At 44.0% G+C, this 23,594-nt stretch overlaps 1 protein-coding gene across 1 annotated transcript in view; it reads left to right on the plus strand.

Moving 5' to 3' along the window:
* The window catches only part of PRKN (parkin RBR E3 ubiquitin protein ligase), a 1,192,284-nt gene that overhangs the window by 168,420 nt on the left and 1,000,270 nt on the right, over positions 1-23,594 (plus strand). The window contains exon 3 of the mRNA XM_075554213.1: positions 3,218-3,455. Within this exon, the coding sequence (XP_075410328.1) occupies positions 3,218-3,455 (238 nt within the window). The remainder of the gene's footprint in view (positions 1-3,217; positions 3,456-23,594) is intronic.

The raw sequence follows: 23,594 nt of genomic DNA on the forward strand, positions 1-23,594 counted from the left end.
TACAGGAGCCATTGTGGTATAGAAGTTGAGCACAGAATTATTATATGCTAGGTCAGCAGTTCAAAACCACCAGATGCTCCATGGGAGAAAGACAGGGCTTTCTACTCTTATTATCAGTTGTTGTCTCAGAAACTCACAGGGCCTGTTCTACCCTGTCCTATAGGGTCACTATGAATGGATGGCAGTGAGTTTGTTTTTGGTTTAAATATTTATAGCCTCAGACACTCACTGGGCCAGTTCTACTCTGTCCTATAGAGTCACTATGAGTCAGGAATCAACTCAATGGCAGAGTTGATAGGTTTTCTGTTTGCTTGTTTGTTTGTAGATGGAGCGCCCTCTGGTGAGTCTGGGGGTTAGGCATTGGGCTACTTTGAGTTGCTATGAGTTGAAGTGACTGCTATGAGTTGAAGTGACTGTGTGACACTGGGTTAGGTTACAGTTCTCTTTGGATGGTGCAAATTGTTAGGTCCTTGACTGTTAACCAAAAGGCTAGTGATTGGGACCCTCCCAGAGGTACCTCCTAGGAAACATGGCAATCAGCTTTCTAAAGGGCACAGCATCATGGAAACCCTGTGGAGCACAGTTCCACTCGGCCACACGTGGGCTTTGCCAAGGGCCGGATTGGGCCCCGCAGCAACTCCTTGTTGTATCCTTTTCATTTTCCTCTCCCGCCCTCCCTCTTCCTGTAAGGCCCTGCCATCCCCACACATAGGGAAAGACCAGTCCCCGGAGAAGGGTATCATGCTTAGTGAGGCAGAGAGCCAAGAAAGTAAGAGACATCTTCAAAGATTTGCAATCACCCCAAGAATGGACTCACCATCGTGGGGGTGGCTCTCGGCTGACCACCAAGTCAGGGCGACAAGAGGACAATGGACAATTCAAGAAGTGTATGAGTGTGGAGTGGAACGAGTGAAAGAAATGGTCAACAATATGCCTAACCAGACCTTCCGCACCTAACGCCATCTACGGAGCATCAGCCAAACATGCAAAAGACAGCATGAAAGTAGAATTCAAAGAAACTCAACCCCGGGTGATGTATGAGCTGTATGGTGTGTGACAAACTGCTTCTGTCTCTAAGCTTCAATTTTTTCACCTGCCATTGGCACTAATATGAAGTGGCTTCAAATAGTTCATCCAAAAATGGAATTGGAAGATAATGGAATTTTTCCACAATTTTTTGAGCCCCATTGTCATATCGACTTTGAAGATAGCTCTTTAGACTTAGAGAAACGTAGGGAGTACACACAGCGACCAATAGAAGCAGGTGAAAACCAAGTCAATGCCATCACCATACTCACTTATGGGCTCTGAAAAAAAAAAGAGGGTTGCCTGCTCTTGTGCATCAGTCAAGCCTCAGAATCCTATTTAGCGGCTCCATTTACAAAATCCTGTTTGGAAAATATGCAAAGACATTGGAATAAGCAGAAGCTACAGATGCCACGATTCTTCTGGTAAAATTCCAACTTTCTGCAAGCAGGATAGTGATATTCTAAAAATCCCCATATGCTCAGATACCATGGAACACAAGATGAACCTGAGCACATTTACAGGGGCACATAAATTGGAGAAATGTGGAAGAAATCCAAAAGATGAATACATTCTCCTTTGCCAAACCAGATTTTCATAATGCTCACTAAGAGGTGCCAAGGGGGATAGAAGGCCCCAAAGCAAACTTCAGTAGTTACAGAGTTATCTATAGAACATATGTCTCACAACTCCATCCTTGCTTCTGAGATGATTAGCTGCTAGATTTTTTAAATCTCTCTCTCTCTCTCTCTCTCTCTCTCTCTCTCTCTCTCACACACACACACACACACACACACACACACACACACACTTTTGCCCTCTCTTAAAAACACACACTCCCTGGTCTTGCACTATCCTCACAAATGTTATGTTTGAACCCAATATTACAGCCACTGTGTCAATCCGATCTTCTCTCGGGGCTTCCTCCTTTTGGCTGCTCCTCTACTTTACCAAGTATGATATCTTTCTGTAGGGACTAGTCTCTCCTGAAGCAGAGGACTTGAGACTTGGGACAAAGTCTTGCCATCCTTGCTCTGAGAAAGAAGCATTCTGGCTGTCCTCTTTCTGAGACATATTTGTTCTTTTTCCAGTCCATGGAGCTTTTGATATTTTTCACTACTGCCACCATTCAAATGCATTGATTTTTCTTCAGTCTTCCTTATCTAACATCCAACATCCATGCATATGAGGCAAATGAAAATACCATGGCTTGAGTCAGGCACACCTTAGTTCTCAAAGTAGCACCCTTGCTTTTCAACATTTTATTTTTAAAATCATATCATTGGGGGCTCATACAACTCTTATCACAATCCACCCACCCATCCATTGGCTTTTTAACATTTTAAAGAGAGCTTGTTCAGCAGATTAGCCCAGTGCAATCTGTCCTTTGAGTTCTTAACCGCTGCTTCCCTGCATGTTGATGGTGGATCCAAGCAATACAAAATCCTGGATAAAGTCCGTCTTTTCTCCATTGATCATGATGTCACCCATTGGTCCAGTCATGCAGACGTGGTTTGGTTTGTTTCACGTGGAGCTGTCATCCACGCTGATGGCGGCAATCCTTGAGCTTCATCGACAAGCGCTTCAAGTCCTCACTTTCGGCAAGCAAGTCAATGCCATCTGCATATCACGGGCTGTGAACATGCTTCCCTCCAACCCCGATGCCACATTCTTCTTCACATAATCCAGCTCCTCTCATTATCCCCTCAACACACACAAGTGAACATCTACTACCCTGACACACCTTTTTTGATCTAAAACCCCAAAGGGTCCCTTGTTCTATTTGAGCAGCTGCCTCCTTGTCCTTGTACAGGTTCCACATGAGCCTTGCAATCCCTCGGGGCAGTTCTACTCTGTCCTACACGTGGTCTTTGCCACACCACCCACTTGATGGCAGCTGGTTCTGTTCAGAGTTTATGTCCCTTTGAATAGTGTTGTTATATTCTGCTGTGTTCTGTGTATTCCCAAATGTCAGCATCTGGCCCTCATGTAATATTTCTTGTCTAACATGCACACAGTTGGAGCTGTGACCCTGCCATCAGGACAAATGTGCCAAATCTGACCAGGTTGCACATGTCACTTCCCTTGAAGTCCCATTTCTGCTCATAGAGGGTAAAAACCTTGAGGAGAAGTTTGATGGTGCTGGCTGTTTAATGCTGTGTTTCCTTGTTTCTCTTTTGAACCCACTCAGAACTGTGACCTGGAGCAGCAAAGCATCGTCCACATTGTGCAGAGACCCCAGAGCCAACCTCTGGAACCTGAGCCAACCAGAGGGGCCCGCCTGAGGAACACCGCTTGGGGCCTTGGGAGGGAGCCTGCGAGCTTGACCCGGGTGGACCTGGGCAGCTCCATCCTCCCTGCAGACTCAGTGGGCCTGGCCGTGGTCCTGAGTGATGGCAGGAGTGCCCCCTCACCATCTGTGAGCTCAGGTAATTGCAACTCCTCCCAGGTGACTCACTAAAGTGATTCCTTTGTGGCATAGTCAGGTCTTCATGGAGAATGACCTCATGGCTGGGGCTCAGGGGTAGGGCTAGAAGAAAGAAAAATGGATTCCACCCAAAGAGGCCGCAGGGAAAAGGTTTGACCATCTACTCCTGACAGCTAATCACTGAAAAACCCCAGAATCCCAAGTCCCACTCTGATACACACCAGGTCACTGGGAGCCACGGTTTACTGGACAACAGCTGGTCTGGTTTTGGGTGGTAACATAATTCATTTATGGTAGGTTTGGGACTTGAGTCTATAATCTCAAGAGGAAGACATCATGAGGAGAAAGGACATAACATATGCAATGAATGCATTCCATCATAAGTGCTGTGGAACTGGGTTTCATATTTAAGAATAAGTGTTAGCAACAGCGAGGGTGTCTGATGAGAGAATTTTATTTTGGGTTTGTTTTGTAGTACAGTAGTAGGTAGATATGTTATGTTGGTTCCTCTAGAGAAGCAAATCAAGGGATGATTATGGGTGATAGTTAGGGATTATGTCAACTAGGCACTCCAGGGCAAAGGTGGGGATAGACAGCAACCTATCTATTGGATCACAGCCTGATGACACCTCCTTGAGGGTGTGGCCTTTTGTATAAGACAGAGAGGAAGCAAACAGAGTTCAATCCTCTTCAACCTGCTGCCTGTGGCTAGCGCTGGTGCTGGCATCTGGGTTCCACTCTTGTCGCATGACCTGCCAGTCCCAGCAGCCATCAGTGGACCACCAACAGCAGATTCATTCAGCTGACTTCAGATTCATATTACCTCTGCATCTTCCAGCCTGGGCTTCCCCACTGTTTCTGCTTTATCATTCTGCTTCCTGTTCAACAGCTTCCATGAATTAGGAGAAGCCTGACTTGAACCGAATTAGACATACTCATTCCTACAACTGGGTAAGCCATTTCTTAGTATAAATATCTTTCCATCTACATCACATAAAAGTGCTGTTTGCTTTGCTTCCTTAGAGAACCCAACCAAAGACATAAAAAAATTATACCAATAAAGTGGCTTGTACAGTTACAGAAGTGGGTAAGTCTGGTTCAAGTCCTTGGGTCAGATATTAAGATGGACAGCTTTTGCTAACTCGAGTAGCTGTCAGGGATGTTTAACGAGGAAGCAGGATGAACAAAGCTGGTGGATGCAGAGAGGGATGAATCCACGGTCAACAGATCATCTTGGCAGCCTCTGATAACATCTAGCGTTAGGCGGCAATATGGCCGGCAATTACTCCTGTCCAAAGAGCTGGGGGTCGATGAACCAGATGCAGGTTCCATATTAGCAAGAAGCAAATAAGTTCTCCACAACATCAACTAATACATGAGGCAGGCCACCACCACCACCCCACCCCACCCCCGCCCCGGAGGGCACATCAGGGGACGGCTCCTGAGTAAAGGGTTGCACTCCACCCTAATCTTCCCAGAATTGTTTTGCTGCTCACAGTGGATCCCATCACTGCGTGGATGCATCATTTTAGATTATGTGACTGGGGAGGCCTCAACTGCCACACAAATGAGAATCAAGGATCTTGGCTCAGCCAAGTTGACAAATAACTTACTATAGGTACTCGAGTATAGGCTGACCTGAATATCAGCCAGGGCACCTAATTTTACCACAAAAACTACACTAAAAATGTGCTGAAAAACTCAGCTTATACATGAATATATATGGTAATTATCATGGTATGAATATGATAAAATGTTTAAGGAGTAACTTATGTGATGTAGGGAAATATATATCCATCTTCCATTTTTGCCTTTATTTTTGTCTACTTCCTAATTCTTTTTTTTTTACATCATTTTATTGGGGGCTCTTACAACTCTTGTCGCAATCCATACATCACTTGCATCTGACATATTAGTATACATATTCCATTGTTCATTTCTAGACATTTACTTTCCATTGAGCCCTTGGAATATGATCCTCTTCTTTCCCTCTCTCCCCCACCCCAACCCTGTGACCCCTTGACAGATTATAGTTTGTTAATTACTTTCAAATGTCACACTGACCACTGTCTCCTTTCCCCTCTGGTTTCTGTTGTTCTTCCCCTGGATTGGGGTGTGTGGGGGGGGGCATGTGGTTATATGACATTCATTGCAGTTGGTGCCCGCCTCCCTCCCCACCTCTCCTCACCTTTCTCGTACCCTTTTGGTATATCTAGTCACATTCCTGTTCCTGGGTTCCATGTGTTGTGAGTTTTATCTCTTCCCTATACCTATGTACTTGCTCCTGTCTAGTCCAGAGTGGGGAGTGGTGTTGGCATCACGATAATGGGGTCGAGGAGGTTCCCAGGATCAGAGGTATATTGTGAGATCCATTAGTGCTCTATTGCACCCTGATTGACTCATCCCCTCCCTGTTACCCCTCTGTGGGGGGATGTTCAGTTGTCCACAGATGGGCTTTGGGTTTCTACTCCAACCCCCTCCATTCTCACCAATGTATTTTTGTTTGTTTGTTTACTATTTGTTGTGAATCTTAAAGCATGCATTCATTGAGTATGTTTGTGATAATGTAAAGAAATATTTGAAAGGGAAAAGGAAACTTTTGCAAAAAATTTTATTCATCCTCCTTTGTTTAGGCTGATACATTATGTCGTTGACGGAATTCATCATGAGGAGGGAGTGTTCCTTCTCTCTTTGTTGTGGCCATTTCTGAACTCGTTCCCTTTAGCAAGGGGTGATCCCTTTGATTATTTTACAATATTGACAACACGGTTCCTTAGGGTCCAATTCTCCAGTCCAAATAGCCCAAGGTCTAATGTATGTGAGCGATTTTCACGGTGGGCGACAGAACCACAAACTGATCACAATGGCTTTCTCATGGCCAAGGTTCTTCCTCTCCCACACACAAGGGTCAAGGCTGTAGGCAGCCCTAGGACAGCAAGATTCAGGGAATGTTGGAGCACTCCAGAACTGTCCAGATGGAAGCCTAAAATAGCATAACATGCCTTCTGCTAGAGTCACTAAATAAAGTTTAATAATTGAAAAATATAGCTAAAGTTTTCTAAAACACGAAAGAAAAATTGAAAGGCAAGAAGAAGAAAGACGGAGAGGCCATGATGTTAAGTTCTGAGCTGGCTCTCTGGAAGTCCTGGGACGTGTGGAAGGGAGAGTGGGTGTGCTTCCTGGCTCCTTGGCCTTGGACTTGAGGAGGGGAGAAGGACCACAGCCCTTGGGAGGAGGACGTCTTAGGAGCTGAGAACCAAGAAGTGAGCACGGGTCTTTGAAAATTGCACGGGACGGGAGCACGGGTCTGTGAACAAGGTAGAGTGGATTTGAGCATCTACTCAGTCACAGGAAAAGAAGGGCATTTTTCTTATTTGAACTCTGTAGAATGGCGGGTGGGAGGGTGAGTAAGAAAATATGAAAACCAGTCTAAGTTCTGCAAAGCCTGTGTGCGGGGCTAGAGTGAGAACTTCCTTTATTGGTCCCAGGCTGACGTTCTGAGTGTCCCCAGAAGGAAGAAGTTAGGTTCCCCAATGAGAGCAGCTGAGCTGGCGCTGCCCGTGGCAGACTCCTCCAACACCAAGAGGTGCCCTTCCGGTCTTTGTAGATGGAAAGGGATCCCTGGTTCCCATGAAGGGGGCTTCCTGCTCTCCATCCGCAGCTGGTCATCCGGCTGGTACATAAAGCTAGAACCTGCTCTTTTACAGGGAACCTGAAGAACTCAAAGAAATGAAATGACCCATCTACGTATTCCCTACACAGTGGTTCTCCTACTCCTCAGACTGCTAACCCTGCTCCAGAAAGGATGGTTTAGTTGGTCTGGGTATAGACAAACAGATAGCTGCTGCCGAATCAACTGCCTCATGGTGACCCTTGCTACAAGAGAGCAAAGTATAGCCCATTCTGGTGTCCCCCTCATCATCCCTGGCATGTTGGAAACCATCACTGTGGCTTCGGTGCCACTCTATCTCACCAAAGGTCTCCTTTACTTTCGATGGCCTTTTGCACCAGACCAGGTGCTCTCCTTAGCCATCAACTCCTCTTGACACCATTTCCAAAGTAGTGGCATTGAATAATAAATAGTCCACTGTGATCCATTGGCTAGTTGTCAAAAGTAGATCCCCAGGCTCTTCTAGTTTATCTTAGATTAGAAGCTCTATTGAAACTATTCATCCTTAGTGGGCGTGGAAGTTTCATTATATGTCAACTTGTGTAGAGGGGGAGTCCAACCTGTCCATAAGAGGTATGGCCTTCTCATAAGAGAGACAATGGAGATTCCTCTCTCTTGCTGCCTCTTTGCCTTTCTCATTGCTGGGATTCCATCCTGGCCTCCAGTGGTGGTCCCATTTGGGCTGCCTAACCCTGAGAGCTGCTGGCACCCTGCTGCATTTCCACTGACCTTTCACCGACCAACCTGTGATCTCCCTGCATCCACTTCAACTTTCTGTATCATCAGCTATTGATTGTGAGTCTGAAACAGGTTCCGCCTAGCTTTGGACCCATGGACTTGAGTTGGACTGGGCTGGCACAATTTCTTGATGTAGAGTTTCTTCTTATACATATATGAGTTTTACTGGTTTTGTTTCTCTAGACAACTCAGCCTAACACAGTGGCTAACCCTGCTGGTATTTGAACAACTGGTGTGATAGCTTCCAGCATATATGGGTGATGGTGGCTTAGGATAAAGCCAATGCTGTGAATTCAATTCCAACTCATCACAGCCCTATAGAGCAAAGTAGAAATGTGCCTTAAGGTTTCTAAACCTGTTATCTTTCTCCTGTAGAGCAACTTGTACCTTTGAACTGCTGTCGCTTAGCAACTCAAGACCCAAACTGCTGCACCACTAGGGGTCTACTGTAGCAATCCCACTGCCGTCAAGTCCATTCTCACTAAATCATGCTTCTTCCAGACGTCTAGGTTTTACTGATACTGCTGGCTTGCAAACTGTGATTTGAATTGCACTCCCATAGAAAAGTTAGAAATAGTGTTGTTTAAAATGTATCATTTTATAAGCTTGAAATAAGATCATTGAAAGGGTTACTCCTGAGCGCCAAGGTGTTCATTCGTCTATCACCCCTGACGATCAGGTGTAGGAAAAGGTCTGGTCTCCAGCATTGCTCTGCAGTTAAGCAGCTAGTCAAAGTGATCCCTCACGAGTTGCCAAGCACAGTCCTGGGTGCTGAGGATGTGGCGGCAACTAGAACCAGGCAGAAGATCTGACCCAATGGAGCTCATTGTAGTTGGGAGGGAACCAGGATAAAGAAACACATAAGGAATTTTCGTCTGGTCTATGGAGATTAGCGGAATAAGGGAGGAAGGTCTCAGAGGCTCCTCCAAGGAGATGATTGAGCAGAGATGGAAATAAGTCAGAGCACATCCATTCAAGGATCCCAAGCAGAGTTAGACCCTCAGGCAGAGAAACCTCTTCCTGGATTGACTGGAATGGAGGCAGGTGAAAGCTGGGAGGAAATGATGTCAGAGAGGGCAGGTCCAAGTTATGTAGGGTCACGTGCTCAGAATGTTCCCCCAGTAAGAAGGGGGCCCCTAGAGGAAGTCTGAGCAAAAGTAGACAGGCTCCCCCTGGCTGTTTTGTGAGTACTTACAGTACTCACACAGTTTGGTTTCTCAAATCACAGAAATTCTGCAGTACTCATAACATCAAGAACTTGTGGCACTCATAATCCCCAAACCAGACAGATAACATAAATCTGAATCAAGGAAGTGCTACCCAGTTGTAGAGTGGGTAGTTCCAAATTCATGGGCCATATGTTAGGCTGGAGGCTTCTCCTAACTTGTGTAGCTGATGAACCCACACTCAGCATGAAGACCACAGGCTGGTGGCTGCAGAGGCAAATGAAACCAAGACCAGAAGGTCAAAGGACAGGCAATAGGGCAGGCCATTGACCCAAGTCCAAAGAACTGGATGCTGATGAGCCCGATAGAAGACCCAGACCCAGCAAAAAACAAGTGAGCTTTTCCGTAGTGTCCACATATTGGAAGCAGGCCATTCGCGAGGAAAGGTCCTTTCAAAGGATTGCAATAGGACTGTGACCTGAGTAAGGGTTCTGTCTCACCACTTATACTGTGATGACTTTAGGTTAGGTTAGCTCTTAGGGGATTACTAGGCTTTAACTTCCAAACTACTGAGAACCCTGGCTCCACCAAGTCAACAGGAAATCTAGTTCAATATGGTTTCCAAAGCTGTAAATCTCGGGTTCTAACCAATGACCTTTCTGCTCCTAGCTGAGCACTTTTATCACAGAATCACCACTGTCCTGTAGAGTCACTGTCAATAGGAACCAGCATGATGGGAGGGAGTCAGTTTTGCTTTATGGACCGAATAGAACTGCCCCAGTGAGTTTCTGAGGCTGTGAATCTTTCCGGGAGGAGAGAGCCTCATCTTCCTCCTGTGGACCTGCTGGTCAGTTCGAACTGTTGACCTTGCCGTGAGCAGTCCAAAGGGCAGCCACTGTGGCCCCAGGGCTCTGTCTGTTGTGCACAGGGCCATGTAAATTGGAACCTATTTTGACAGTACCTAACAACAACTCATAAATTAAATGGAATTACTGATATATAGTTGAAAACAAAATAGAGAAATATTAAAATAGGCCAACTATGAATGATACTTTTTTAAGTAAAAGAAAATGCCCTTAAGACTTTAGGGGAAAAGGAGAGGAGGGGGGAACTGAGACACATAACAACCACCACCCCCCCACACACATATACCCCTGAGGGGAACAAACAATAGAAACGTGAGTGAAGGGAGACAACAGTCTGTGTAAGATATGAAAATAAACATAATTTATAATTGATCAAGGGTCCACGAGGGTGGGGGAAGGAGGGAAAAAAGAGGAACTGATACCAAGGGCACCAATAGAAAGTAAATGTTTATCACGTTGCGTTTGAACCCACCTCGTCTGCCCATGGCCCAGCTGGGAGGAGGTGGGGGAGGAGGGGCGGGTGTTAAGCTGCGGAGCCAGAGCAAGTGCTGGCGTATAATGGGCCGCCAAGCCTCTGCGGGCAAAACAAAAAAAAAGGAAATGTTTAGAAAATTATGATGGAAACATATGTACAAATATGCTTGATATAATTGATGTATGGGTTGTTATAAGAGCTGTAAGAGCTCCCATTAAAATGATCTTTAAAAAAAAGATGTAAGCTTTGGATATATATCATAGTCCCATCATGAATTACTGGGGAATACCCTCTTGTCAAGGTTTTTTTTTTCTTTTCTTTTTTTTCTCCAATGCTGAAATGTACAACCAGATGCAAATTAATCTGGCATCATAAATTAGTGAACACTTCCTTAACAACACTTTCTTACCCCCCCTCCTCCCCCTATCCCAAGTCCCCCCAGAAGTGGTATTAACAAACCCAGGGACAAGGGAACAACATGGGATCCAAATTGGTGGTGACGGGGGAGTGGCAGGCCTGGTAGGGAATGATCAAGGGTAAGGCTACATAAAAAAGAGGTACAGCTGTATCCCAGGTGGGGACAGAGCATGATAGTGGGGCAGGAAGAAAGTCAAGGGAAATAGAGAAAAGAGCTAGGAGACAAAGGGCATTTATAGAGGTCTAGACAAAGACATGTACAAGCAAATATATATATATTTATATTTATATGGATGGGGAAATAGATCTATGTGTCTATAGTTATAGGTTTAGTATTAAGGTGGCGGAAGGACCTTGGGTCTCCACTCAAGCACTCCCTCAATGCATGAATACTTTCTTCTATTAAATTGGCATTCTATGATGCTCACCCTCCTGACACAACTGCTGAAGCCAAAACAGGTGAACAAGTAAATGTGAAGAAAGCTGACGGTGCCTGGCTATCAAGGGAGATAGTGTCTGGGGTCTTAAAGGATTGAAGATAAACAAGTAGCCATCTAGCTCAGAAGGAACAAAGTCCACATGGAAGAACACACCAGCCTGTGTGAGCATGTGATCCCGGAGGGATCAGTTATCAGGCATCAAAGAACAAAAAATCATATCATTGGCTGCACACCTCCATGATATGATATCATCGCTGAAGACAAACGGGTGCATAAGCAAATGTGGCGAAGAAAGCTGATGGTGCCAGCTATCAAAAGAGATAGTGTCTGGGGTCTTGAAGGCTTGAAGGTAAACAAGCGGCCATCTTGCTCAGAAGCAATAAAGCCCACATGGAAGAAGCACACCAGCCTGTGCGATCACGAGGTGCCAAAGGGATCAGGGAAAAGGCATCATCACACAAAAAAAATCTTACCATATTGAATGAAGGGGGAAGTGCAGAGTGGAGACCCAAAGCCCATTTGTCGGCCACTGGAGACCCCCTCACAGAGGGGTCTAGGGGAGGAGATGAGTCAGTCAGGGTGTGATGTAGCACCGATGAAGAATACAGCTTTCCCCCAGATTCTGGATGCTTCCTCTCCCCCCAACTACCATGATCCGAATTCGACCTTGAAAGTCTGGATAGAGCAGAGGTTGTACACTGGTGCATATAGGAGTTCAAGGTACAGGGAATCCAGGGGGTGAGGGGCAATACTGGGAGAGTAGAGAGTGAGTGGTTTGGAAAGGGGGAACTGATTACAAGGATCTACATGTGACCTCCTCCCTGGGGGACAGACAACAGAAAAGGAGGTGAAGGGAGACACCGGATAGGGAAAGATATGACAAAATAATAATCTATAAATTATCAAGGGCTCATGAGGGAGGGGGAGAGGGAGGGGGGGGGAAGAGGACCTGATGCAAAGGGCTTAAGTGGAGAGCGAATGCTTTGAAAATGATTAGGGCAAAGAATGTACTGATGTGCTTTATACAATTGATGTATGTATATGTATGGATTGTGATAAGAGTTGTATGAGCCCCTAATAAAATATTTTTTAAAAATTAGTGAACACATATCAAAGACAAATTAGTAAAGGAGAACTGAATGTCAAAAAAAAAAAAGCTAAGCTTCTGACTTAATTCACCTTTTATCTAATATCAAATCCCACATATTTGAAAATGGGAACCACCCATGCTGGTAACTTTGAGGCGGACAGTGTGAGTCCTTGGTGTTTGGACCTGTTTTCAGAATGCCTGTGCTGTCCATCTCCCCTGAAATGACAAAGGCTGCATCTCATGTAATAGTGACAGCACATCCTATTATTAAAATGAATTTTGACTCTGCCAAGAATTTAACTTTTTCTTCAGCACCTTCACTTTTACTCCAAAGTGTTTTTTATTTCTTTTGTAATCATTTTACTGGGGACTCATACAGCTCTTGGCGCAAGCCATCCATCCATTGTGTCAGGCACATTTGTACATTTGTTGCCATGATTGATAATTTATCATTTTTTTCATGTCTTATACTGACCTATGTCTCCATTCCCCCACTTTTCTGATGTCTGTCCCCCTGGGAGGGGGTTATATGTAGATCCTTGTGATTGGTTTCCCCTTTCCCCCCACCTTCCCCTTATACTCCTGGTATGGCTTCTCTCCTTTTGGACCTGAGGGGTTTATCTGTCCTGGATTCCCTCTCTTTCCAGCTCTGATCTGTGACCATGTACGTGCTCCCAATGTGCTTTTTGTAACATTCCAAGAGAAAGCCCAGAAAAAGATGCAGGAGCCTGGTGGGAATTTTGCCCATCTGGAATATTATGGGTTGACTTGGGTCGGGGAAAGTGGTCCTATAAAAGCAGGATTTGTCCTGTAAAATTGATCCAATAAAAATAGTCATACAGAAGCAGAATTTGTCGCTCCCTTCGGTTTATTGTACTTGGGAATCTGTCTTATTTTCATCTGACACGTTTGCATGCTCATATCAGTAAACTCAAAAACCTCAAACTCACTGCCATTGACTTGATTCTGACTCATAGCAACTACATAAGACTTAGTAGAGCCTCTCCTCAGTGCCTCCCAGTGTACCACTCTTGTTCCACTCCATCCGTAGTCATTGCGTGATGGTGAACTTTCCAGATGGTGCCCAGGAAACCCTGGACAACCTTAACGTTCTCTCTGAATTGCTGATGATTACATGAGGTTGATTACTTTGGGTGTATTCAGAATCTGAGCATTAAGACTTCGTGTTTGTTTCTTTTATAACTAACCTAGCTAGTCTCATGCTTGGTCAAGTAGAGGGGCAGAGATAAAGAGGAAGCTCTTCAGTAAGATCTCTGTCTCAAGCGGTGGAGGCCAAGACCAGAGACTATGGCATGGAGAGGATGGGACACAGCAAAGAGCCAGATGGTTGCCAGAGGACAAGAAAAGGGCACCATGACATGACACCAACCATAGGGCCATTGCTGAGACACTGGGACTGGGAAAGTGACCAGTGGGCTGGCTTCCTGGGCCATGAAGGCACAGCCCAAGGATATGTGGCTGAGAGGCTGAGAACTGAGTGAAGGATTTGGCTGCTGGCTGAGAAGAGGTGCTATGGACCAATGCTTCTATCCTTACCATTACTTACGCTGACCTTTGGTAGCCTGTCAACTTCCCTAACAAACCAAAAATCAAACTCTCAATGAATGAGAGAGTTAGGCTTGTTAAAGTGTCATTGAGTCAAAGCTGACTCCCAGCACCCCTGTAGGATGGGGTAGAACTGCCTCAGTGGGTTTCTGCGACTACCACTCTGTATGGGAGTAGAAAGCCTCATGTTTCTCCTGGTAAATGGCTGGCGATTTTGAACTGCTGGCCTTTTGAACTGGGTTAGCAGCCCCGTGCATAACCACTAGGCCATTAGAGCTCCCTAACTTCTATGGTAAACCCTCTTAATGGTAAGTATTGTCTGTGAGTTGTGTTTGGCCAACGCAATGATTGTAGAGCCCCGCCTAGATGTAGGGTGCCAGGGGAGGGACAGTTGGTGTCAGCGTACATACAGAAGCAGGTCTGGCCCCAACCTCATGGTATTAGGGAAGCCAGACAAGGTTAGTGTGCCTTGTTCCCCCCTCCCCCGACCCGACCCAACCCTCGTGTCATTTACTGTAGCATATGTGCAGGTTGGGATCATGACAGGGAAGTTAGGGCTGCATGTGGATCTCAAAATTCCCATTCGTACATCATTGCAAGAAAAAGATGGATGCATCTTCTTGACACTTTGCCTTTCGGAGGCAAGACCGTTTTTGCTAAGCCATTGACAAACTAAGGCATTGACTTTAATCTTGAGTGATGGTTGAGGCGAGGATGATTTGCCAATCTTCGCAGATTACTGCTGTTTGCCATGCAATTTCTCTATTGTCGCAAAGCGTGTCAAGACAGTTATTCTCCTGCCTGAGTGGTTTTTTAATAAAAAGCTGCTTGTTGCATGGGCTGCTGGCGCCAGTAGAAGCTCTTTAGTGATAAAGAGCCAGTCAGGCCCTTTGCTTCTTAACTGATGGCTTTGAAGTCTCATCTTTGAAAGAATAAATTTAATGACTGAGTGTATTTACACTTAACGACTGATAGTTCTCACTTAATGACTATCTCATTATCCAACAGTTCACCTTAACAAAATAATTAAAACTCGACTTAGATTATCTGAAAGCCAGGTAAGGATTGCAGTCCATTCATTGCAGAAACCACAATGTGCCCCTTGAGTGCCTGGGAGCACTGGTGAGCCCATAGGAGTGGACTCTTTTTTTTTTTAAAGTTTTATTGGCACTGTGTCCACATATACAGTCAATAGCTTAACCACTTCAAGAAGAGTTGTGCAATCTTTACCACAATCAGTTTTAGAACATTTTCTTTTTTGCCGTACTCATTGTTATTCATGTAACCCCCCCCCCCATTTTGGCAAAAATGTACACAACAAAACCAGTTCACCAATTCAACACCTTCTACATGCAGTGCCATTGAGGATACTCTTCGTGTTGCATTATTGTTAGCCCTCTCCAAATTGGTCCACCGCCGTTAAATGAACTCAGTGCCCCCGAAGCAAGCAGAATGGATGTGTTTGGGAGAGCAAGAACTCCGAGTAGGTTGGGGGAGGGCGAATAGTCGCCTGGCTATAAAGCTGACCTAATCAGCTTTGCTTGTGGGTTGAAAAAGTACAAGCCAACCAACCCAGCCAGAAGTGGGGAAGTTGCAGCTCAGAAACTGGCTGCAAGGCGGGAGCAGCCCCATAGATTGATTGTCTTACATCAAACTCCTTCAAAATGACTCCCAGAGCTAGAGCACTGGGGCAGCCTCTGAAATTTGCAGAACGCCGATTTTCACCCACTATTTGAAAATGAGACATGTTGTTACATGAGGAGAGGGGATAGGGCCCCTAGGAGTCAGAATTGACTTGATGGCAGTGAGTTTGATTTATTGGTGTTTAGGGTGTTGTTGAATAACCTGATAGTCATTGACTTCATTGACTCTTCCTTAGTGGATGACAGAAATATATGGTGATTTTTTTTGGTATATTTAACAAATGAGTAAAGTATTGGAACCAAGAGAAGTTTCTGCAGATTTCAATGCATCTCAGTTTATATCAACCATATAGGGTGCCCCTTCATGAAATGAAAATGATATCTTTCACTGAGGAATTAATGCTTTAATTAGTAATACTAGCATAGCTGCTATTGATTTATTTCAAATGTGTCAACCTCTGCTGGTGAAGAAAAACTGTACCTTTAATTCCTTTGCCTATTCTTTTTTCCTCATGCCCATAAAAAAGTCATATGTCCACAGATCATATCACCTCCTCAGTGTTAAAAACTCCAGTGTTCTTGGGGGCATGTGCACATGCAGGCCTACCACCTGCTAAGTGTGACAGAGGGACATTTGTTTTAGGTTGACATTTCTTATCACCACCTTCTCTGTTACATAAGCACAATAATCTAATATTTCCCAAACAAGTCTTTTTCCAGCTTATTTCCCTTTATTTCCAGTTGGGTGTTTTGTTTTTTTTTTTTTGTACCCCATAGCAAATTGTTTTCTGTGCTTGTGGGAAGAAAGAAAAAAAGTTTGCATTTGTAATTAGTTATTTCATTATCTTAATTTAAGAGATGTACTGCATACATCGGGCTACCAGCACCAGTTTATCATAATGACGCATTAAGGAATTGTGCAGAAAGATATTCAGCATAGCATTCTGTGTTAGGCTTGGTTGTCTAGAGCAACCAAACCAGTGACACTCATCTTCGCACAAGACAGACCGTTACAGCAAGAAGTCGTCTAGAAGGCACACTCCAGCGTAGGCTAACTTAAGTCTACGGTGTTTGATGCTTGCTGGAGCCTTCTTCAGAGCCATTCCCACTAAGATAGCTGTTCTTTAAACGTTCCATCTAGCTTTTGAAAACTTTCAATAGGATCATAATTTGCACATTCCACACTCGGATTATAAATGGAGGTTTGCAATGCTTTCTTCTCATTTTGCATCACGCCCATCAGGAAGCAAAGGCTTTGTCCTCATCATTCAGATCAGCTCTCCTTTGAAGAGGCAGCTCTTCTGTAGCAGTATTTCCGGTGTCTTCGACCTGAGAGACTCATTTCCTGGCACTCTATCCAACAGTGCCACACTGCTTTTCTTAATGTGGTCAGTGGTCACTGTGCCTAGAAGTACATTAATAACAAGTCCTCCTTGCTCACCAGTCTTAGTCTTGAAGCTCGGCTGACACTGTCCACCCTGAATTACAAATTCCAGTGGCATAGCTTTCAGCATCTAGCAACTCACAAGCCATCACAACATGACTAGCCGGCAGACAGTGAGGGGACTGAGTCCCAGGAACCTGTATGCTAATAGTTCCATGGGGCATTCTGATGAATGGCCACATTTTCAGACCTTATGGTTTTGCTTTTCTTTCTGACTCATCACATCATATTTCTACTCCATTCTTTTCAAAAAATTTTCTAAATTATTTATTTTCAATTTTTAAAAATTTAAGAATTAGGTCCTGGGCTTTCCTAGTATAGCCCATTAGTGTTGTTTAACTAACCAGGAAATCTTTGAGAAAGGCTCATTCTAAGCCTTTGTCCCAGGACAGACATGTAAGCTTGATGGAACTTGGGACTTTGTTGAGCTGTTTTGCTGGAGAGTTTGTGGATGTTACTGAAGGGTAATGGACAAGCTTGAAGTACACATAGGCCTGTTTCCCAAAGATGGGATAATCCAAGAGTAAAAAGGATACCATGTATCATTTATTGAAACACATTGAAATTATTTTTAAAAGTATGTTAAAAAGAGCTACTTATAATCCCTTTCCCCTAATTCCAGATTTCAGATCATTTTTCTGATCCTCCATATCTATATGATCATAAATAACCTAAAAGTTTGACTTTTTTAACACCAAAAAAGGCAGGGAGTACTTCCCGCTATGTTTGACCTATTTGAAAGCCAGGCCACCTGGTGCAGCTGGACTGAATATAAACCATACAGACCAGCCAGGTCTCACCCTTCCTAAGGCTGCGACCCTGTAGTACAGTTCCTCATGTTGTGGTCACCCTCAACCATAAAATTACTTTCATCTCTACTTTGTAACTATAATTTTGCTACTGTTATGAATCGTGCGACCCCTGTGAAAAGGTCATTTGACCCCCAAAGTGGTGGTGACCCACAGGTTGAGAATCGCTTATATAAGCCTTATTAGGTTTGTTTTGCAAATCTAGATCCATAAACTTGGAACCAGAAAATGTACTCTGCCTGAACATTTTCACAAAATCATCTCAGAGTTAAGTTTCTAAAGCCTTTATCATTTGTTCTGTCCCAAGGCTGAAAAGACAGCCCCAAGGCATTTATCCATCATGTTTCCCATGCCACCATCCCCACCACAGCCACCAGTCATCGCAGAGTTCATTGTGTCTCCTGTCAGAGTAGAACTGTCCAACTGGGCTCCGTAGCTTTTGTTTCTGGTTTAATTAGGTGGAGGTTTACATTCAAGGTCATCCACTTTGTATTCAACAGAGGGTGTTCACCAAGACCCTCTCCCAATAGTTGTCCTCTCTCTCCCTCCCTGGTTTCTCTTTTCCCCCATAGACTAGTTCCTCCTGTCCCCCATAGACTACAGGCTTCTATTTTACCCAAGTTAACACCCGTCAACAGTCTACTGTTGCTTACTTTCTCTTCGCTTGTCAAGGTCCATATGGCTTTTGCATGGCAAATATTTCAGAAGTAGATGTCTGAGCTCATTGTTCAAAGTGCCTCTGAGTGGACTTCAGACACCATCCGTTCTGTTAGCAGCTAAGTTCGTTAGCCACTTGCACTACCTACCTAGGGACTACAAATAGTGAGAGTTATCTTCTGATACAACTCCCCGCTTAGGAAGTTTTTGTACAATAACTTTGTGAATTAAATCCTGGTGAAATGAGAACAGTTTCCTATTGAACTTTTGCAAGTAACTAAGTGTACTGCTGTGAAAAGTGAAGAGAGCCGGTAAGACTACTTGTTTCTGATTGTGAGCATAAGTCAAAACCAGGTCCCATGTGTAATAGTTTAAAGAGTTTACAATGGCATAGTCTATGTTGAAGGTGATAGTCCTAAGAAGAAAGAGATCTTTATATATTCTTTTAAAAATCAAATTTTAAATAGCAATAATATTTCACAAAATCTCAAACTCAGCTCCATCTAGTTGATTTGATGCATAGGTACCCTATAGGACAGGGTAGAACTGCCCCATGAGTTTTCCGAGACTGTTTACAGGAGTAGCATGCCTCATTTCTCTCCCTCTGAGCAGCTAGTGGTTTTGAACTGCTTATCTTGTAGTCAGCAGTCCATGAAATAACCACTATATCACCAGGGCTCCTATTTTACAAGATGGGCATCATTAAATTAACCTCTCCAGTTTATTTGGTCCTTGTTGTGGGTTGACCGACCTGGGTTCATGGTATATTTTCATGAGGATGTCTTTTCCCAGAATGTTCCAACGTGAATGTTGGAAAGCCTGATTCAGCCCACAGGTGTAAACCTAAAAGTTGTTGAGCTGATAGTGTCAGCTCAGAAGTCTTGGTAACAGAACCTGTTTTGTGAAGCTGAGAAGAAGCCTTGTCTTTCTTCTGTACTGAAGACACACACTCTGGTCTGTATTCACAGTGCGGTTCTCAACAGTAAAACTGAGTAGTATGGTTAATTATTACAGTGCCCAGGAATATAAGATTCAGGAAAATAAAGTTCACTTTGGTGACGCAGTCAAAAATGTTACCATAAGGGTTTGACCAGCGTCTCTATGGTAGTCAGATGACTATATGTCAACTAGACACCGCTGGCTAGTTGACTGCTAGAGTCAAACCTATCGATCAGGTCTCACGCTGACACTGTGGCCTTGGGGCTGTGGCCTTCATAGACCTTCCTGCTTGCTGGCCATCCAGAAAGCTGCGGGGCCCTGCAAGTCTGAATCCACCTGCTTGGAGTCCGCACAGCTCTGCACCCACGATGGCACCAGAGCTACCCTCAAGCTTGCTGAACTGCTGGTAAGAGCTCAGGCTGTGTCTCTGCCTTCTTCCATGCCCTGGAACCCACTGATTGTGGGTAGTATGAAACAGACACAGACAAAGCTCTCTTCTCCCATAAAAAAGGAAACCACGTCCCACAGCCTGGGCTGGCCAGTTTTATTTTGCTGTCGTGATGGATTCCCTAGGCTCCCTCACCAGGACCGATGACAAGTGTCAGCCCAAACACCAGCATTGTTTCCATGGGGTGCACCGAGTTAGAGGTCCTGGAGGAACAGCTATTGTACAAAAGCATTTTAGCGGCTGAGCGAAGCTAACACACCTCACACACTTTTCCATAGCTATGAACTTTCCTAAAGTAGCAAAAGCCTAACACTTCATAAACATGGCCCCAAAGGAAGCCATATTATAACATACAAAAATAAAGAGTCAGGAATATATAAACCTTAAGTTATGTTTATTTAGCCAAGCATTTGCAGCCTGTCATAATGAAAAATTCCCCAGCTCTCCCAAAATTCTACCACTCGTCTCTCAGTGTGTCCAACTGTGATAGCTGGTGTGCCACTGTGACACTGTAAGCTGTCGCTGATATTTCAACACCAGCAGGGAACCCAAAGTCAACAGGTTTCAGCAGAGCTTCCAGGCTAAGTCAGACACCGAAGAAGGAACAGGCTCTCCTTCAGAGGAATTTGCCACTGAAAAACCTTATGGGTAGTGTTAAACATTGTCAGATACTGAAAACTTACATCAGAATACGTATGAGGATGGCCCAGGACCAAGCAGTGTTTTTGTTCTGTTGTCCAAAGGATTGCTATGGATCGGAACTGACTCAATGGTACCTAATAACAATAGCACCCAAAGATTATTCATTAAATAGCTGGATTTAGTATAACTTCAAAAATTTAAGATACTTGAGGATCTAAGAAATTATCTTTCAATTGATTGACTATGCAATATCACTATTAAATGCAAATATTTTCTCTTTATTATGATTCAAGTTATTCATATGAAAATATACATCTTTACTTGTTGGTACGGGTGCCATTGAGGTAATTCCAATACATAGAAATCCTATGTACAACCTAATGAAATGCCATGTGGTCCTGTGTCATCCTCCCCATGGTTCTTACGTTCAAGCCCATCACTGCAGTCACTGTCAATCCATCTAGTCCATAGGTATTATGTAAGTGGAACATTAGGTTACCTGATCAATAAACTAATATGACAAAGTCTGGAACTTCATCTAGTTCTGTTCATTAGAAACAAATCCCAAGTCTCATAAAACAGATTCACATATCAGAATTAAGAGCTATAGCCATTTCTCTTTTGTATGGCCAAATTATTAAAACAATGTAGTTATCCAAAGACCTAGCTTAAGTTTGTAAATTTGAATTGTTCAAACATTTCCAGACTGGTACTTCCTATTTCTTCTTAAAATATCCAGAGTATTTAACAGATTTGAAGTTCAGTTTTTTCCCCAAGAGTTTGGGGGATATTCCATTTACATATGTAGTTATTTATTTCCATAAACCAGTCTATAAACCTAGTGCTTCAGCCTGTTAAAAAACCCTGGTGGTAGAGAGACTCTTCAGACACAGCAGGGCAAATGCTTCCTGGGTTACAGGCGCCGGGCATGCGGAGCACGTGTTGCTTCAGTCCTAGGCGAGACTCACAGATCAAAAGTAAACACACAATCACGGGAACTTACTGGTCCAGAGCTCAACAAGTGTTTTCCTTTTCCAACAAACACAATATTTTTTAAAAACTTGATTTGAGATCAGAGATAAGCAAAAAAAAAAAAAGTTAACAGATTTTTATTGTGTGTCTTGCTCAACAAGGAACCAAATTCTATAATTCTATTATCCATCTTCAGAAATGACCAGTCAGACCCTAGAACAATGTCTCAATCGTGGTGACCATCAAGAGTATAAACTCTCATCTGTGCATGAGTCAGGAACAGAAAGCTGAACCCACCACCAGTAGCAGAAAGGGGCGGGAGAGGAAGCCCTCTTGGAGCAGGATCTCCTGTAGGACTCTAGAGAAGATGTGCATGGACCTATGGGACTCATATCTCTGACAGTTCCCTTACACTGGCTCCATCCAACATGTCCATTTGCACAGAACTATGGCCCCACCAAATGTGGTAAGGCATCATTTTCAAAAAGGTAACATCAAGATTCTCATGTAAATATATAAAATGAACAAATGCCAAACATTCCGTATTCCGTTCAACTTATTTCTTGATGTGGGGAATAGGACCGTGTACAAATTGGGTCAAGGAGAATTAAAGAAGTTCATAGATAACTGAAAATAGATAGTAACTTAGATTCCTAGAGTTGCTATAACATAAGTATAGCACAATTGATTTCATTTTAATGAACCAAAATGTATTTTCTCATCATGCTGGGGGCTAAAACTGCAAATCAAGCAACTGACCATGTTGATTCTGTTCGTGTCCTTAGACACAGGTCTTCCATGGCCCCTTGGGGGTTCCCACATGCCATCGGCCTTCCCCGGTATGATGAGCTTCCTGCTGTATGTAATCTGCTCCTTGTCTTTCTCAGAAGGGATGGGATTCCACATTGGAGTCAACTCGAGGGCAGCAGGTTTGGTTGGTTTGAATTCACAGGACAGGGATTCTTTGCATCTCTACTGAACAAACGTTAACCTCTGCCCTGGCCTACAAAGTTGTAAACTAGCTCATCAGTCAATCAGCATCATGCTCCCAAAGCTCCAGTTACCCTTTTGGCCTAATTTCAAGTTTCATAGATCTCTTCAGAATACTGAATGAAGTTAGGAGTAGTCCTTTCTACTCTACTTAAAATGCGAGCTGTTACAGAAAGTAATGTTCTACTCCCTCTAGCCAGCACCCTAGTCGACGTGGCAAAGAAACATTGGTTAAAATCTCAGCAGAGTAATACATATTTCACTAGCATCGAGGAGCCATGATGGTACAGAGCTGGACTGCGAACTATAAAGTCAGCAGTTGGAAACCACCAGCCAGTCCTCGAGAGAAAGAGGAGGCTTTAGTCTCAGAAACCCACAGGGACAATTCTACCCTAACTTATAGCGTTGCCGTGAGTCAGAATTGGCTTGATGACGATGGATTTAACCATTTGTGAAACATGTACATTGGCATTCTCTTTTGTGATTTTTAAAATGAGGGCACCAATTACCTTTTGCTCATAAACTAAGATTCTTGTCTAAGTTCCTCCAACTAAAACATGTTGAGGTTAAGGTCTGGCTCACTTTGGATTGGATCAAAGGGTTCATAGGTGTCGGCTTATCCCTGGAATGTCTTTTCAGAACAACACTAATTCTGTGCGCTCCGATGCAAAACCAACAAACCAGTCGTCAGCTCTTCCACAACTCTCGGATTATATAGAGCAGCTGAGTGGTCCTTCCCCACAGAAAAGATGTCTGTTTGTGTAGCCTTTGAAGAAGGGCCCGCATCACAGGACACACACAGATAACCTCTTCCGATATGTGTGTAGCTGACCTTTGGGACCACTTGAGACATGAGATGTCCTTTGGGCATGTGGTAAGGAGAGACCAGTCCCTAGAGAAGAGCTTTGTGCTTGGGAAAGTAGAGGGCAGAGGAACAGAGGGACGCCCTCAAGGAGCTGGACTGACACCTGGCGGCAATGTTGGGCTTAAACCTAAGAACTGTTGTGAGGATGGCAGTGTTCTATTCTTTTTTTTTTTTAAACATTTTATTAGGGGCTCATACAACTCTTATCACAATCCATGCATATACATACATCAATTGTATAAAGCACAGCTGTACATTCTTTGCCCTAATCACTCTCAAAGCATTTGCTCTCCACTTAAGCCC

Source organism: Tenrec ecaudatus, chromosome 7 (assembly GCF_050624435.1).
Source record: "Tenrec ecaudatus isolate mTenEca1 chromosome 7, mTenEca1.hap1, whole genome shotgun sequence".
Taxonomy (NCBI): Eukaryota; Metazoa; Chordata; class Mammalia; order Afrosoricida; family Tenrecidae; genus Tenrec; species Tenrec ecaudatus.